The sequence below is a fragment of the Pseudorca crassidens genome, chromosome 5 (genome assembly GCF_039906515.1).
Source record: "Pseudorca crassidens isolate mPseCra1 chromosome 5, mPseCra1.hap1, whole genome shotgun sequence".
Lineage (NCBI taxonomy): Eukaryota > Metazoa > Chordata > Mammalia > Artiodactyla > Delphinidae > Pseudorca > Pseudorca crassidens.
The window spans coordinates 124,378,946-124,394,905 of NC_090300.1; the positions used below are offsets into that span (position 1 = coordinate 124,378,946).

The window sequence follows — 15,960 nt, forward strand, 5'->3', positions numbered from 1 at the left end:
AAAAAATTTCCCCAATTTCTGTTCTTTTCTATCTTAGCAGCTTACTTTTATTTCTTTTTTTATTAAATTAGCTGTTCCTATTTTATTTTTGAGACTGATGCGTAGATCGCTGTCAGTTTTTCTTCTTTCTTAATATATAAATTTAGAATTGCAAATTTCCTAGCTAACATATAGTGCATCTTACAAGTTGTGTTTTGCATCATTTTCTCATTATTTAAACAAAAACATTTTATAGTTTCCACAAAGATATTTTCTTTGATCTAAGGTAAGTTTAAAAGTGTGCTATTGAACTTCCAAGAATTTTCTAGTTATCATCTGGTTATATATTTTAGCTTAATACTACTATAGTCAGACACCATACATTGTATTATTTGAGTCATATGAAATATATTTTTACTTGCTTTATTACACCATTCCCAAGTTTAGTGTAATATTTCATTTGAATTTAAGTAAATGTGCATTCTACCACTGTTGCTTACATTGTTATATGCATGTGAATTAGTAAAGTTTTGTTAGGTATAATGTTTCAAGTCTTATTTTCCTTACTGATTTTTGTCTGATTTTTCTTTCAATTACAGAGAGAACTTTTTCATAATGTATAAATTCACAGATTTGTACATTTCTCTTCTTAATTCTGTCACCTCTTGAGTTGAGTTATTTTGAAAACTTTATTGAGGTATGATTTATATACAATTAACTGCATATATTTAATATGTAAATTTGAGTTGTATTGACAAATGTATATGCCTATGAAACCACCACCACAATCGAGATAATGAACAGATCCATTGCTCCCTAAAGATTCCTAATGCTTCTTTGTAATCCATTTCTCTCACCCAATTCTGTGAGTTCCCATATCATTCACAGGCAAACATTGAGCAACTTTCTGTCAAAATCAGTTAGCTTGAATTTCCTACAATTTTATATAAATTAAATCATACAATATGTACTATTTTTGCTAACTTCTTTGATTCAGCATGACTATTTTGAGATTTATCTATGTTGACATGTGTGTCATAGGTAATTCCTTTTTATTACTGAGTAGTATTCCACTGTATGAATATTCCACAATTTGTTTATCCATTCATCTATTGATGGACATCTGAGCTGTTTCCAGTTTTAGACTATTACAAATAATTAGTTTGTAAATATTTATGTAGAAGTCTTTGTCTTGATATATGCTCTCATTTATTTTGGGTTAAGTACTAAGGATTTGAATGGCTAGGTCATACTGTGGGCATAGATTTGACTTTTAAGGAAATTGACAACTGAATTGAAAAGTGGCTGTCCCATTTTACATTCCCATCAGTAGCATGTGTACATTCTAATGCCTCCACATCTTCACCTTATACTAAATGTATAATAAATGTTAGGTTATGCATGCTAAGATGAAAAACTTAGGGATCTTTGAGTTTATTCTATTTCTGATCTGGCTAATGGAATTCTCATTGCCTTAAATATCTGTCCTTGCTTTGTCTGCCCAGTAATTCCTATTTGCCTTTCATGATCAATTTCTGACCTACCCTGAAATGTATTTCACCTCCATCTTTGTACAATGACTATTTGTTCTACATGTTCTGAAGTCCCTACATTCTTATACGTTAGTCTCTCTTATTAGATTAGGTGTTTCCTGCAGGAAGAATCATGTATTATTTATCCCTAGCACCTGCCTTGGAGCTTGACAAATATTAAGAGCTTAATATATTTTGGATTGTTAAATGAAATAGTAAACAGAATTTTATAAATGTATGCCTTCCTGATTATCTGTAAAATCTTCCAAATGAACATTTCATACTAAATGTAGACACATGGAATTGCATTGATTACTTCTAAGACTTGAACCATTCAGAGTGCAATTAATGAAAATAAAATGAGATATCAAGATACTTCTGAGAACATGATTTGATTTAAAATTTAATCATCATTCATTCATGACTGCCATGGAGTTTAACTTATTAGATACCATCTGCTGCTTAAACATCTAGGGAATATTTTTAAGGAATATCTTTCTGGAGAAAATGATAACCTTTTTTTTTCAACATCTTTATTGGAGTATAATTGCTTTACAATGTTGTATTAATTTCTGCTGTATAACAAAATGAATCAGCTATATGTGTACATATATTTCCATATCCCCTCCCTCTTACATCTCCCTCCCACTTGAAGTATCACCTCACACTGCTCAGAATGGCCATCATCAAAAAATATACAAACATTAAATTCTAGAGAGAGTGTGAAGAAAAGGGAACCCTCTTGCACTGTTGGTGAGAATGTAAATTGATACAGCCACTATGGAGAACAGTATGGAGGTTCCTTAAAAAACTGAAAATGATAATCTTGCCAACTTGTTTATCGGTTATCTGGTTGCTGGCATTTAAACCTTGTAACAACAAAAATTATAGTTGAGCGTATAAGGCAATAAATGAAAACTAAGTATGATAAGAACACAATGAAAATATAAATGGCTTTTTTTGGGCCAGATTCATTACTTCCTGTATTATAATGAGCCATGTAAGTATGAGACTAGGTTACATGGCAATAGAGGAGTGATTCAGAAGGCAAACTTCATTCAGACAAGTGCTAGTTTGAGTGTTGGCTATACCTTTAAATGGCACCATGACCTTAGACAATTGGGAAACCATAATTCTTTCATCATAATTAGTGGATAATAATAGCAATCTTGTAAATTGTGTGTATCTGCACATTTATATACTTGGTTAATTTATTCATGGGTCACAAAATTTGAGTAAGGTGGCCATTTAAGACTGAAAGGGTCCAAAATATGCCACCTTAAAACATGCTATTTTAGGCTTAGGATTATTTTGTGCTGAAAACAACTGAGAATGAGCAGATTCAGGAAGAGTTCTCTACCCTTCCCTTTTCTGCCTAAAAGCAAGGCATAGATTTCCTTTGTGAAGGCCGCACAATTTTCCCTTGTGGAAGTGTCCCTCTCTCCCTTATCTGGAGGAAGAGATTGACTCATCACAGAAGAGACAGTTGGAACAAGATGAGTATGCATCAACAACAAACCATACTGAAATAACCCTTAACTTTCATTGGTTTCCTCATAAGGTTCCTAGTTAGTTCACCAGTTTTTTGTCTTTTGAAGCCCAAATCCCTTTTCCTTTTTTAAGATGGTCTATATGTTCCCAAGTCTAACCACTTTTTTGAGTTTCACTTCTCTGTGAACTCCCATGCCCATGAATATTAACAAAAATTATATGCCTTTTCTCCTGTTAATCTCTCTTTTGTTTGTTTAATTCACATGCTCCCAGACAATGAGCCTAAGAGGGCAGAGGATAAGTTTTTCATTCCCAACAAAACCCTTAGATGCTAGACATTTTTACTTTAAAAATGGGTATCTCTACAAAAAGTAAAATTCTTTTAAAAAATTGTCCAGAAAAGTTAATGGAAAAAAAAGTTTAAAAAAATGATTCTTCAAGAGTCACCTAGGTCCCAAATATTTCTAATTACTAGGAGCTATTCATTTTTGTACCCTCTATGGGTCCTAACAGTTTTGCTGTATAGCAGACACACTGTGCTTGATAAATGTATTAATATTTGCAATGCCCCTGTGTTCTCTTTTAACTACAAATCCTTTATTATTTTTAAGCAATTTTATTAGTTTCCTAAGGCTGCCATAACAAATCACCACAAACTTAGTAAATTAAAACAATAGAAATTTATTCTCTAACAGTTCTGGCAGCTGTACTCCCACTAGAAGCTCTAGGATGGATTTCTTTTCCTGCCTTTTCCAGCTTCAAGTGGCTCTGTAGGTTCATTGGCTCGTGGCTGCAAAACTTCAATCTTGACTTCCTTCACATGGCCTTCTCCTCTGTGTATATTTTTCTTTGTATGTCTCTTATAAGGACACTTGGGTTTGGTGGATAAGCCAGGATGATCTCATCTTGAGATCCTTAACTTAAATGCATTTGCCAAAAGCTTTTTTTTTTCCCCAAATAGGGTCACATTCATAGGTTCTGGGAATTACAATATTTATATATTTCTTTGGGAGGCCACCATTCAACCCACTGTACCAGTGATGGATGACTTAACTTGTTACTAAGTAATTTTCCTAAACTTCATGCTGTATACATCTTAATTTTTCAAATATATTTTTGCCTTTTCTCTTATTCTCCATCTTGGTCATTTCTGACAGCAGGCATAAATCTGTTTATGTGTTCCAACAAAACTACTGCTACTAGTGGCTGATACCCAATGAGAGCATACACTATCCCAGACAATGACCTAAATACATCACACCCATTATCTCATTATATCTTTATAAGAAACCAGAAATATACCCACTTCACAGTTGTAGAGACTTATGCTGAGATATTTAGAGGGATTTTGTGACAAGTTCGAGGTCTCAGTCAGTAAGAGACAGAACTGAAATAATGGAGCCCACTGTTTTGTTTACAGAGTTTTCTTAACCACTGTGCTGTATTCCTGTATTCCTTCTTTGCACTTCATTTTGAATTATCTTGAGAGGGGCTGGTCTGGGCTTTTCTGCATTTATGTTGGTTCTGTACACCATATACTAGTTTTTCTCTTGCTCTGGTTCAGAAGCTGCTGTTTCTTTGCTGTATATTCTCTATATTGTTCTGTGGTTGATTTGTAACTGCATCTGCTATAAAGTGAGTTTCTTTTTTACTTAAGAAAAATCCAGCTTTACCTTTCATTTGTTAGAGCTTATGTTCCACCAAGGCCTTATTCTGTGCTGGGGCTTATTTCCTGGGCTCTATTTATCACCCACCTACGAAAGGTTTCTCTACTTCTTTGTTGTACTCCTTGCAGCTTTTTAGAATTCCCAGTTTACTAGGGAAAGCGTCACATCTTATTTCTAAAGCAGGGGTATTTGAACACTTTTGATCATTTAACATATCCGAAAGACAATTATTAGATAATGCCTCTGTATATGAGTGGGTGTGTGTGTGCATTCATATACACTGTATATATAATGTATTGATAGGCTATGAACATTATAAGTCGTGAACAAAAAGAAATTATGAAATTAAAATCAAGTAAAAATAAGATTTTCCAGTATTTTGTCATTCATCCTAATGCATGGACTGATACAAGCGCTATGATTTTTACCTTGAGGTCCAGTATTTAAATGAGCACAACAGCTCTCTACATGCCCAGAGGTGATTCTGGTCTCTGACCAGCTCGTCTCATGGCAGTACTGGCCTCAACCTGACTGTTATACTCTTATCACTTGAATATCAGAATCTCTTTGATTTGTGCCTATGCTCACCCATAAAGGGGTTTTACATCTGTATCTGCCCTGTAATACAGAGAGCATTAAGCAATTTTCAGACTGGCGCTACTAAAATACTCCCCGCTTCCCAAACCCACAAAAAACAAAATCTTTCTTTATTTTTTTTTCTGAATTATTTTCTTCAAAAGTTATGGAACAAGAGTTTAAACTAGTGTTTGACATGAACCTTCAGAAGCTTATTATCACACAGTTACTGGTAGAATATGTTTTTTTAACCATATTAAAATTATGTAACTTTTCTAATTCCCTTGGCATATAACCACATAGCTGGTGCCTCCTAGTGGGGAACCCATGTGAACGCTCATGAAATATAAGCTTCTGTTTTAACCGGTTCCTATGAGAAGTCTCACTTGAATCTACTTCAGATGAAAGCATTTCTAACCTGCTTCCTGAAACTGATTTTGTGAAAATGAAGACCTTGTGTAAACTGCTTAAAGCTAATCTTAATACTGAATCAAGTAAGCACACAATAAAAGGTAGAGAAAAGTCACTTTTCAGTAGCTATTGATCTAACCAAATCCGGTCATCCATATTAAATGTAGATCTTTAAATCTTTCTGCATTAACATTTGTAACGACAGGGTGGAGCTGGAGTAATTATCTCAATGACTTTTATGGTAGTATTTTTGGAACTATGAAAATAATTTATCAGAAGGAAGAATGGTGCCATTTTGTGAGCTATTCCTGTATCATCCATTTACTCATCTTTTAATATGAATTTAAAACAAATTCACTGTTAGTTTGTATGTGGTAAATCTTCATGCAGTTTGAAAAGTGTTACCGTAAAAATCTCTCTATTTTCTTATTGTTGGTTCACAGTAGTCATTGGCCCAACTGTGTCAATCATTTCTTCTAACCCTCCTCACCCCCTGGTTTCTCTAAACTTCTTGATGATATGATGGGGACATTTTTGTGACTTCCATTGAGAACACATAACACATTTATCAACCCTAAGCAGAATATTTTAAAAATGAAGTTTACCTAGTGTGAAGTTATAGGACCTGGGTTTTAGTCCTAGATCTGACATTTACCAGTTGCCAAAGGAAAAAGCTATTGATTTCTCCTCAGATGGTTCTTGACTGTTTAATAGCCATCAGGCTCCTTTTACCTCTGTTCATCAATGTTGAGGTAAGAAAGCCTTCTGTCATATACACTTCCTTGCAGATACACACAATTTTATTACAGATGATTTAAAAAGTGAGTAACTGCACAAATCTGGCAAGAAGTGTGTTTTATAAAATAGATACAAACTCATCAAACTGTCTTTTTATATTTTATGCTACATGAATTGATCTGTCCATACAATTATTCATAGAAATATGATTTATTTATACAGAATCAGTTACAGACTTGAACATATTTTTTCCTACTTCTTGAATTTAAGATTACCGTATCAGATACTCCCTGGTTTGTATATTTTGGCATCACTGAATAAACATCATTTATGTTTATGTCTTGAGTCGTTCATATCAAAATTTTTATATGCCAAGTTTCTTGACATCATTTGTAACATTTCATAATTTGGTGGCAGATAGAGTCAGTGACAGAGCTCAGTATTACATTAAACACAACATGATATTTCCCATGACTGCTTTGTTTTCTCTTTACTTATAAGATTTAAATATTTTTTATAAGGAGTTATGTTTTTCCAGACATAAGATTTGAGAACTACAGAATACATGTTAATATTGCCAGTTACAGAGTTAACTTTACCAAATACTTATACCCGACTACATAAGTCTGATTCTTTGTTAAGACTATTATCTACCTTTACCTTTCTATCCATCTGTTTATCTATCATCTATCTATCTATCTATCATCTATTTTTCTATAATCTATTATCTCTCTGTCTAATCTATCTATATCAATCATCTATCACCTTCTAATAAAAAGAACAGGAGGTAATTACTTTCCTGTAGATTGGTTTAATTAATCAGAATAACTTAAAAGAGACTTTATAACATTTAATTACTTTAGTCTCTATATTATTAAGTTTTAATGAGAAACAAATATTTAATACTTTAAAAGTTATGGTTTTACTGTATTTAATACTGAGAATTAAAGTTCTTATCTTTTCATTTTCTCTAGCCAGACCAAATATATTTCTGCTTTTTCCTGCCTGAAATGGATTTACTAAATCTAGGACTTTTCTGTACTCTGAGTAGTACCATATCTCAAAACAAAACAAAACAAAGCAAATGGTATTTTTCTGAACTTCAGTTAAGCCAAAGATATTTTACATTTTACAACAACTTAATATTTCATTAAGAGCTAAATTCATGAATTCCTTCTTGTGGAGGAATGGGGAGAAATGTTGATATTTAAAGTCAGGAAGCCTATTTTTTAGCATTGATCCTATCACTAAATGAGTGGTGAAAGACCTTCATTTCTTAGCAATACTGTTTTAATCTTCCAGAAAAAAAATATTTTTGAATAATACTGTTTAAAATCTAATATTTATTAGGTTTTTATTATTATGTACAGACACTCACCTAAGTGAAATGATGCATTATTAACTTATTGAATGCTCACAGGAACCCTATTAGATAGCTACCTCTTATGACATGATTGAGGAAGTTGCGGGTTGGAGATATCACATGACCTGCCTTAGACCACAGAACTGGTAAGACTTATGCTTCAACACTCATGTGCCAGGACATACATGCTAATTTCTCATAAACCAAAGACTGAAAAATCTGTAAGCCATGTTCTAGCTTTAAAATTTAAAACAAAAAGTGGATCTCAAACACATATAAGGATTTATTGCTTAGCAGGTTTCAAACTTTGTACATTAGTAATTTTGATTGATAGCATGAATCACTTAACTCCACCCCACAGGCCAAACATCACCTGTGGTCTGTTTTTGTATGACTCATACACTAAGAACATTTGCTTTTTTTTTTTTTTTACATTTTTCAATGCTTAGAAAAAAATTAAAAGAAGAATGTTTCTTGACAAGTAAAAATTATCTGAAATGCCAATATGTGTGTCCATAAATAGTCTTGTTGGAACACAGCCATTCCTGTTAGTTTACATATTGTCTATGGCTATTTTCACACTACAATGGCTAGTTTAATATTTTCAAAGGAGATATTTGGCCCACAAAGCTAAAAATATTTACTATCTTGTGTTTTAAGCAAAAGTTACTCATCCTCAATCTATTTTACTCACCAGAAAAAAGTTGTTTATATTGAATCAATCATATTAAATGAATACGTTTTTATTGTGTTCATATATAATATTTATAGTCAAAGGACACTGAAGGATATACAATATAAGACAAGTACCTGGGCTTTGAATTATGCCACAAAACCAATACAGATGAAAAAAATGAGAACAGTTAAGAAACTTAAATATAAGTATTGATTTTATGTGCAATGACATTTCAAAGAAAGTCTCAGACAGTTTTAGAATATTTGAAGAAATATCCTTCATGCAGAGGAAACAGTTGTGGTTTTAAGCCTGAATATCTTTTAAATAGAGGTAGGGGGTAGGGGTTCTTTCAGGTTATAGCAGGAAACTCATGAAAAGACAAGGATGTGATGACTAGTATATAACAAAACATGGATAGAGGTTGGACTCTGGTGAAGAGACCATGATGGATGATGTGCCTAAATTTAAAGTTGTCCGGCTCATGAGGCTGTGGTTCAATTGCTCCCTGCCCTACCCCAACAAAAGTCTGTCTTTTTAAATCTCACTACCAAATAGATAATTCTATCAAAGACAATTATATCATTATAGATATATTTGTCATTAAATATATGAGAATTATGACCTTCCCTCAGTCTTCAACATTGCCAGGTCATCTGTTACATGTTTCTGGAAAGTTCACTATCCTACTAACTTCAACAACTATTTTACAACTTCTTTGTTATTAAAACTCATAATTTCAATGCTGTCTCTTTCACATTTACAATATTATTCTGCTTTCCTTTTTATAGGAAAAGGAAGTCTATAAGGAAGAAATTTCTTCAACTTTCTCACACAAATATCTGCACCAGAACTTTGGCATGCCTCCTTCCTGCCAGTCTCAAAAGAAAGCATCCTCTTACCTGCAGTCCACTTACCTGACATGGGACTCTGCCCTTTCCCTGGAGATTTGGCTCAACTGCATGTACCTTCAATCTACCTACTGATGTCTTCCCTCAGCATACAAATACACACAGCAAAACATACCCCGTAATCACTGACCTTCCATAAAACTTGTACTTTGATCTTTCGTTATTCTTCATATTCTATCTGAGCAATTTTATTTTGTGTCTTAGACTCTCTATTGGAGCTGTTTCCCCAAATCCCCCTCATTCTCCCCCATCCTTATTTGGGCTTCTCACACTTTAAAGTCTAAGTTTAAAATTTAATCTAATAATTTTATAATTCTTCCAACTTGTAACCTTTCCCTGTTCTCTATTTCACAGAAGAAAAACACCATTTCTCTTGTTTCAAGAAGCGGGAAACCTCATTTTTCTTCCAAATCTCTGCTTTAAGCCTTCATATTAATAATTTCTGTAGTTTAGATACCACATTGCTCTCAATAATGGATAAAATAGGTTTGAAGACATCTAGATTAACTGGGTTATGTTCAGAGAAAAAGCAAGCTTGATGAGAAGGAAATTTAATATGTTAAATTTACAATGAATATGAAAAACTCGGGAATATTCAACTAGAGTAGAGAAAGAGCTGCTTTCCAAATATTTGAAAATGCTCATCTGGGAGAGGATATGCATTTTAATTTGATCTTAAGACCCAGTAATTGAAGAAAGTATGTCTTGAGATGAAATGATTGCCTGAAGATTCACTGACTTCACCATAGTGGGAAGTGATCAGGCCTATCCTAGATGGACACTTAGTGGGGATGGTATAGAGTTTAGTTATTAGAAGCATGGTTCGATTAGATGAAATTTAAGAACCACCCCAATCCTGTTTTTGTGTAATGTTGAAGACATATAAGTATTGACTTAATGAATTTTTAAATTTCCTAAGGGTGGTGTTTATGCTGCAATTATAATTAATTTATGTACTTTAAAACAGAATTTGAGAGAGTTTAGTGCTTTAAAAAGTGAAGGGTGTCTTCCTTTCAATATAGAGGCTTTGATAAGTGCAATGAGTTGCCATGACATGCAATATCACATCCAAATTTTAATGTCAAAACTTGATCTATTGCAAAGCCACGTGAACTGTTATTCAGACAAATGGAAAATATATTTTTAAATGTCCCTATAAATCTGTTTCCCAGAATGTAGTTTACATCAGCCTTTAAACATTTAGAATGATGGAAAGTAAACATCATAAAATGGCCCCAAATTATACTGAACCTATAAGAAGAATCCTTCAGAGTGTAACATTGACTAGACACCTTTTCATAGCACTATTGATTTTGTGCTGAGGTTAAACATTAAAAATGCTATTTTGACAATATTTTCACATTAATAAATAATTTTCTCAGAGGGAACAACACTTAAAAATGAAAAGTAAATGACAAAATAATTTTCAAAATCAGAAGACAGTTTAAAAAGAATGTAACAAAAAAAAATGTAGCCATATAACATGAAAGCTACCTCAAAATAATTTGTTGTTCCAAGTTCTCCCCAGAAAGAAATTTTAATTAGAACTAATTTCATTAAAAATGGAAACTGATTAAAATTATTTTGAAAACTTGCACAGGGTCATTATTAGTAAATCTGTATAGAATTCTATACATCATCTGACTCAGCCAGATAGAATTTCAAATTAAAAAAATAAAAAGATTATACTGCATATAAAAAAGGGAGGATTTTATGCTTCAAAATAGTATTATGTGGGAAGTAGAAAACATTTTTATATTAGTTCAAAATATTTAATTGATACATAGGAGAGTAAAGTTAAAAAATATGAATACATATTTGTCTTGTACTCAAATGAACTGAATGGCCACTTCAAAGTAGATATCACTGTGTCCTGAGAATTTTGTTTCATTTTTTAAAATGTGAATATGGGTTAATAAATGTTCTTTTCTACAGTCTTGGTAAGAGATTTGGTTCCCCTTGATTCGTCATTTGCTTAGTGATGAATGCCATGGGATGTTTAACTTCCCAGGCATGTACGCTTACCAAGTTTTTTCCATTGACTCACATTGAATACCGAACTCACAATATTCCAGAGAAAACTGTATGTCTCTGGATGGTAGAAGCATGCTATTCAATTTTTAGAGTATTAACAATAAACAAACTGAAACACCGTTAACCAGATGCATGACCATCTCTTCTATAGATAACACAGATCAAAAGAACAACTTGAGTGTCGGTAGCTCTTGAATAGGGATGCTAGTATCTCATGGACAACCACTTTCTCCCCCACATGCAGAAAAGCCATTGCGGCTACAGAATTCTTGCAAGATAATGTGCTGATAATCTCTATTATTTTATTGGAGTTAATCCAAAAGATTAAATCCATTACCTATCTCAGCTCTAAGAGTTGTGATTTCAGGGCAACCTAAAAGACTAGATAATGAAATCTGTAAATAGGCAAAATTTTCCTAGGAGATAGCACTGCTGTTACATTTTTATATTTTTATGTTAATTATCATATTTTTCAATTTGAATTAAAGAAACATTTTTTGTATCCAAAGGTTACACTTCAGAAAAGAGTTGTAAAATAAACAATATTCTTTTCTTCTCTCAAAAATTCTTTCGATGGGCTTCCCTGGTGGCACAGTGGTTGAGAGTCCGCCTGCCGATGCAGGGGACACGGGTTCGTGCCCCTGTCTGGGAAGATCCCACATGCTGCGGAGCGGCTGGGCCTGTGAGCCATGGCCGCTGAGCCTGCATGTCCGGAGCCTGTGCTCCGCAGCGGGAGAGGCCACAACAGTGAGAGGCCCACATACTGCAAAAAAAAAAAAAAATTCTTTTGAGTCCAATAGAACTTATTAAAATTTGGAGTAAACTTTTCATGTAGATGTCCATGAATTTTCAAGTGTTATGTCCAGTGTGTGCAAATGGCCAATTGCAAATGTCTCCTTGGCATGATAAATTTAGTTCATTAGAAGTAAACTCTAAACCAAAAAAAATTCTGTCGGGTCCCATAGTCCCTATAAATGTGCCCCTCACTTCCCGCTAAAATATAACTGCCTTTGGAATAAAACACTGTAATATACTTTGCTACTTTCAACATTAACTAGAGATTTCAGCCAAGGAACTGAGAGTCTCTTTTAAGTATTTTACCTACAGTCTACTGACAATTTTAAAATTCTGTGTAACATACTAAAGTAGTCAATGGATATTCAAGACATCACATACACAAAGCTTATTTGCCTACAGCAAAAATGTGTTTTTACTATAGATAGCAAATACTTTCACGGTTCATATTTCATTCAAGATCATACAGAAGCATCCTGCTTACTAAGTGAGACAACTAGGTATCATTTATTACCAAGATTTTTATTGGCTTGGATTGAGATGCAACTGACAGACAAATAAATTTCATGTATTTAAATGTCAATGTGAAGGTATTCTACAGATTTTTACCCCTGTGAAACTACCTGCAATACCAAAATAATTAATATATAATACCCATCACCTACAGAAGTTTCCATGTGCCACTAAGTAATCCTTCATTCTTGCCTACCTCCATTCCATGCCCCTCTCGACCTCCACCCATCATTGGTGAGCTTTTTGACACTATGGATTAGTTTTAATTTTCTGTAGTTTTTTTTAAAATAAATTTATTGTATTTATTTATTTACTTATTTTTGGCTGTGTTGGGTCTTCATTGCTGCGTGTGGGCTTTTCTCTAGTTGTGGCGAGCGGGGGTTACTCTTCATTGCACTTTGTAGGCTTCTCATTGCAGTGGCTAGACCGTGGAGCACGGTCTCTAGGCGTGAAGGCCTCAGTAGTTGTGGCTCATGGGCTCTAGAGTGCAGGCTCAGTAATTGTGGCACATGGGCTTAGTTTCTCCGCAGCATGTGGGATCTTCACGGACCAGGGCTCGAACCCGTGTTCCCTGCATTGGCAGGCAGATTCTTAACAACTGTACCACCAGAGAAGTCCCTAATTTTCTATAGTTTTTATACAAAAGTAACCAAACAGTATATACTCTTTTTTTTGTCTGGCTTCTTTCACTCAGTAGAATTATTTGAGATACATTCATGTTGTAGTATGTTATAATAATTCTTGTTTTTATGTGTAGTATTTCCTTGCATGATTGTATTACAATATGTTTATCTATTCACTTGTTGATAGAAAGTTTAATTGTTTCCATTTTGGGCTATTATAAATGATGGGGTTATGAACATCCGTGTACAAGTCTTTGTACAGCATACACTTTCATTTCTGTCAGGTAAATGCTGAGGAGTGGAATGGCTGCACTATATGCACTGCATGCACTCAGCTTCCAGAGACCATCCACACTGACAGTGCATGTGTATCAACACAGCTGTGCTATTTACACAGTGTCTGTGCTATTTACACAGTGTCTCTTCAATCTGTTAGGGAAATCAAAGACCCCAACATTGTCTCTCTGGCTATTTTACTGGTGCTTTCTAAAAACATCATAAAGTACTTTTTGACTCTACAGGACTGTGTACAAGTTTATAGTATACAATCCTATTTGTTGCTGCTCTGCTCTGTCGAATGTTAGAAGTGAAAACAAAAAAATATGTATCTACATGTGGTGGTTATTTGTGGGAGAGCAACATACGGTTTCTTTTTTTTTTTTTTTTGCTTCCAATTGTGTTAGTCTTTTTTTGTTCTTTTGGTAATCTCTTCCAGGGTTAACTAGTTCCATTTGTAGGTGATGAAATGTGTAAGAAATCTACTTCAAATGCTGGCACTGCTATGAGCATGGTCTTTCCCTTTACTTCAACTCAATTACTTTTGATTCTTGTTTATATTCCAAGTGCCAGAAGTGGTTTTCACTGTAGAAGTTATCTGAAGATGGTCTTATGCTTTCCAGTAGTGGTCTACAACCAGCCTCTAGCTTCTCCAGGAAGGCTACACAGGATGGATTTAGATTTTACATATTAAACTAAGAGGCATTCTCTCAAATGAGTTTAAATGCATTTTATTTTTAGACAACCTACGTGACATACCTTTTTTCACAAAAACAATGTTTCCACTCCAAATAAATCAACTGTTAAAATAAATGAAGAGCTCAAGATGACATCAGTCTCATTTGTCTAAGTCCTGGTGTTATGCTGATGAAAAGCTGCAGCCAGCCAGTTATCACGACAGGTGCTAGATCCAAAGGAACAGCCAAATTTGTTAACATTTTTCCATTTCTAAACCACCCTTAAAGAAAATCATATATGGGCTCACACCATGCTCACGGTAGTCTAGCAGAACAACCATGCCATCTGGATTCATGTTTTCACCAATAAGAGGCTGACAGTTGTTGAAATTAGCAAGTATGTACTTGATTTGTTCTGCAGCCCCTGTCATAAAACATTTTACTGTTTCTGGTCTCTGTTCTTCAAGTTTCCCTTTGATTGACTTCATGTAATCTTTGATGTACTTCTTGTAAGCTTCTTTTGTGTAACTGGTTTCCTGCAAGTGATAGTTCATGACAATATCGACATCAGTGATTTCTGCGCTTTCTGTACCTTCCTCCTCAGGCCCTTCAGCAGAGGAGGCATTTCCACCAGTGAGCGAGTCATCAATGTTACACTCTGTCCTACTGACCATCTTCCCCTCCACCTCCAGACACAGCCCTTTGGTGACCTGCCTGATCTTGTAGATGTCGGAGAACACCTCAGCATGGTTGATGAGGTCCCGGTAGATGGAGCTGCTGGGAGCTCAGAGCAAGCGCTGTGTAGTCAGAGCGGTGCTGGGCCTGGGGCAGGGGGTGGGGGTGGGAGTCGAGGGAAAGGATGGAAAAGTAACCTGCAGTTTCTTTAACAGGTCAAGGATTATATACCACTTGAAAAGGCAAACTCATGAAAACAATCAATCTGGAAAAATAGCTGTCACTATACATTTAAGGAAATTCTTTATAAGTACATAAATTTAAAGTAGTATATCTGTATATGAATTAGCATAAAATTGAAGTTGTTTTGTTTACAATAAGGGTAGAAAAATGCAGTGATACTTATTTAGAAAATCAACTCAAAACATTTTTATCTAATAGTAGTCTAGCTGTTTTCTGGTTTTGTTTCCTATAGTTGAAGAAAATGTCATATTGAATATTTGTGATTTTTTTATATAATTCTGATGACACACAATGAATAGTTTGTCTTTTCCAAGAGGCAGAATTCCCCAAACGCACTGGTTACCTGTTTGTACAATTGTGAGATGTTTATTTATTTGTTTCATACAAAATGGGATTTCTGGCTCATATTAAATTCCAAATCATCTTCCACTTGCATACAACTTAGCATGATCTTAGCATGCTCCCAAAACAATCTGCACTCCATGCAATCACTCAAAGTGAGCACTTGTGTTTATGCTCCTATTCAATTCTAGCTTTCTGTGCTGTTCGGATGTCCTTACCTTGGTCCAGTTTTGAATGAGGCAGACTTGTGTTAGCTGGAGGCATATCTAGGGTTACTATGAATTGCAAATTAATTAATAGATTTTTGAATTGCCATTTTTGGCCCAAAGATGCCAAGAAATCTGCATTTAGAGAATATATATTTGGGCGAGACTGAAAATATAATTAAGTTATTAAGACAGTGATCACCATGTCTGAGACTGAATATTTTTAATAGGTGGT

The 15,960-nt window shown here is 34.3% G+C and overlaps 1 protein-coding gene across 1 annotated transcript; it reads right to left on the reverse strand.

Annotated features, from left to right (window-relative positions):
• Positions 1–14,505: 14,505 nt before the first annotated feature.
• On the reverse strand, positions 14,506–15,024 carry LOC137224558 (translationally-controlled tumor protein-like). The gene has a single exon (XM_067737289.1). The coding sequence runs from the start codon at positions 14,931–14,933 to the stop codon at positions 14,514–14,516; it is 420 nt and encodes a 139-aa protein (XP_067593390.1). The 5' UTR covers positions 14,934–15,024; the 3' UTR covers positions 14,506–14,513.
• Positions 15,025–15,960: the final 936 nt, after the last annotated feature.

Bases quoted from the DNA above. Each gene is read 5' to 3' on its own strand.
- LOC137224558 (XM_067737289.1), bottom strand. From the start codon at position 14,933: ATGGTCAGTAGGACAGAGTGTAACATTGATGACTCGCTCACTGGTGGA.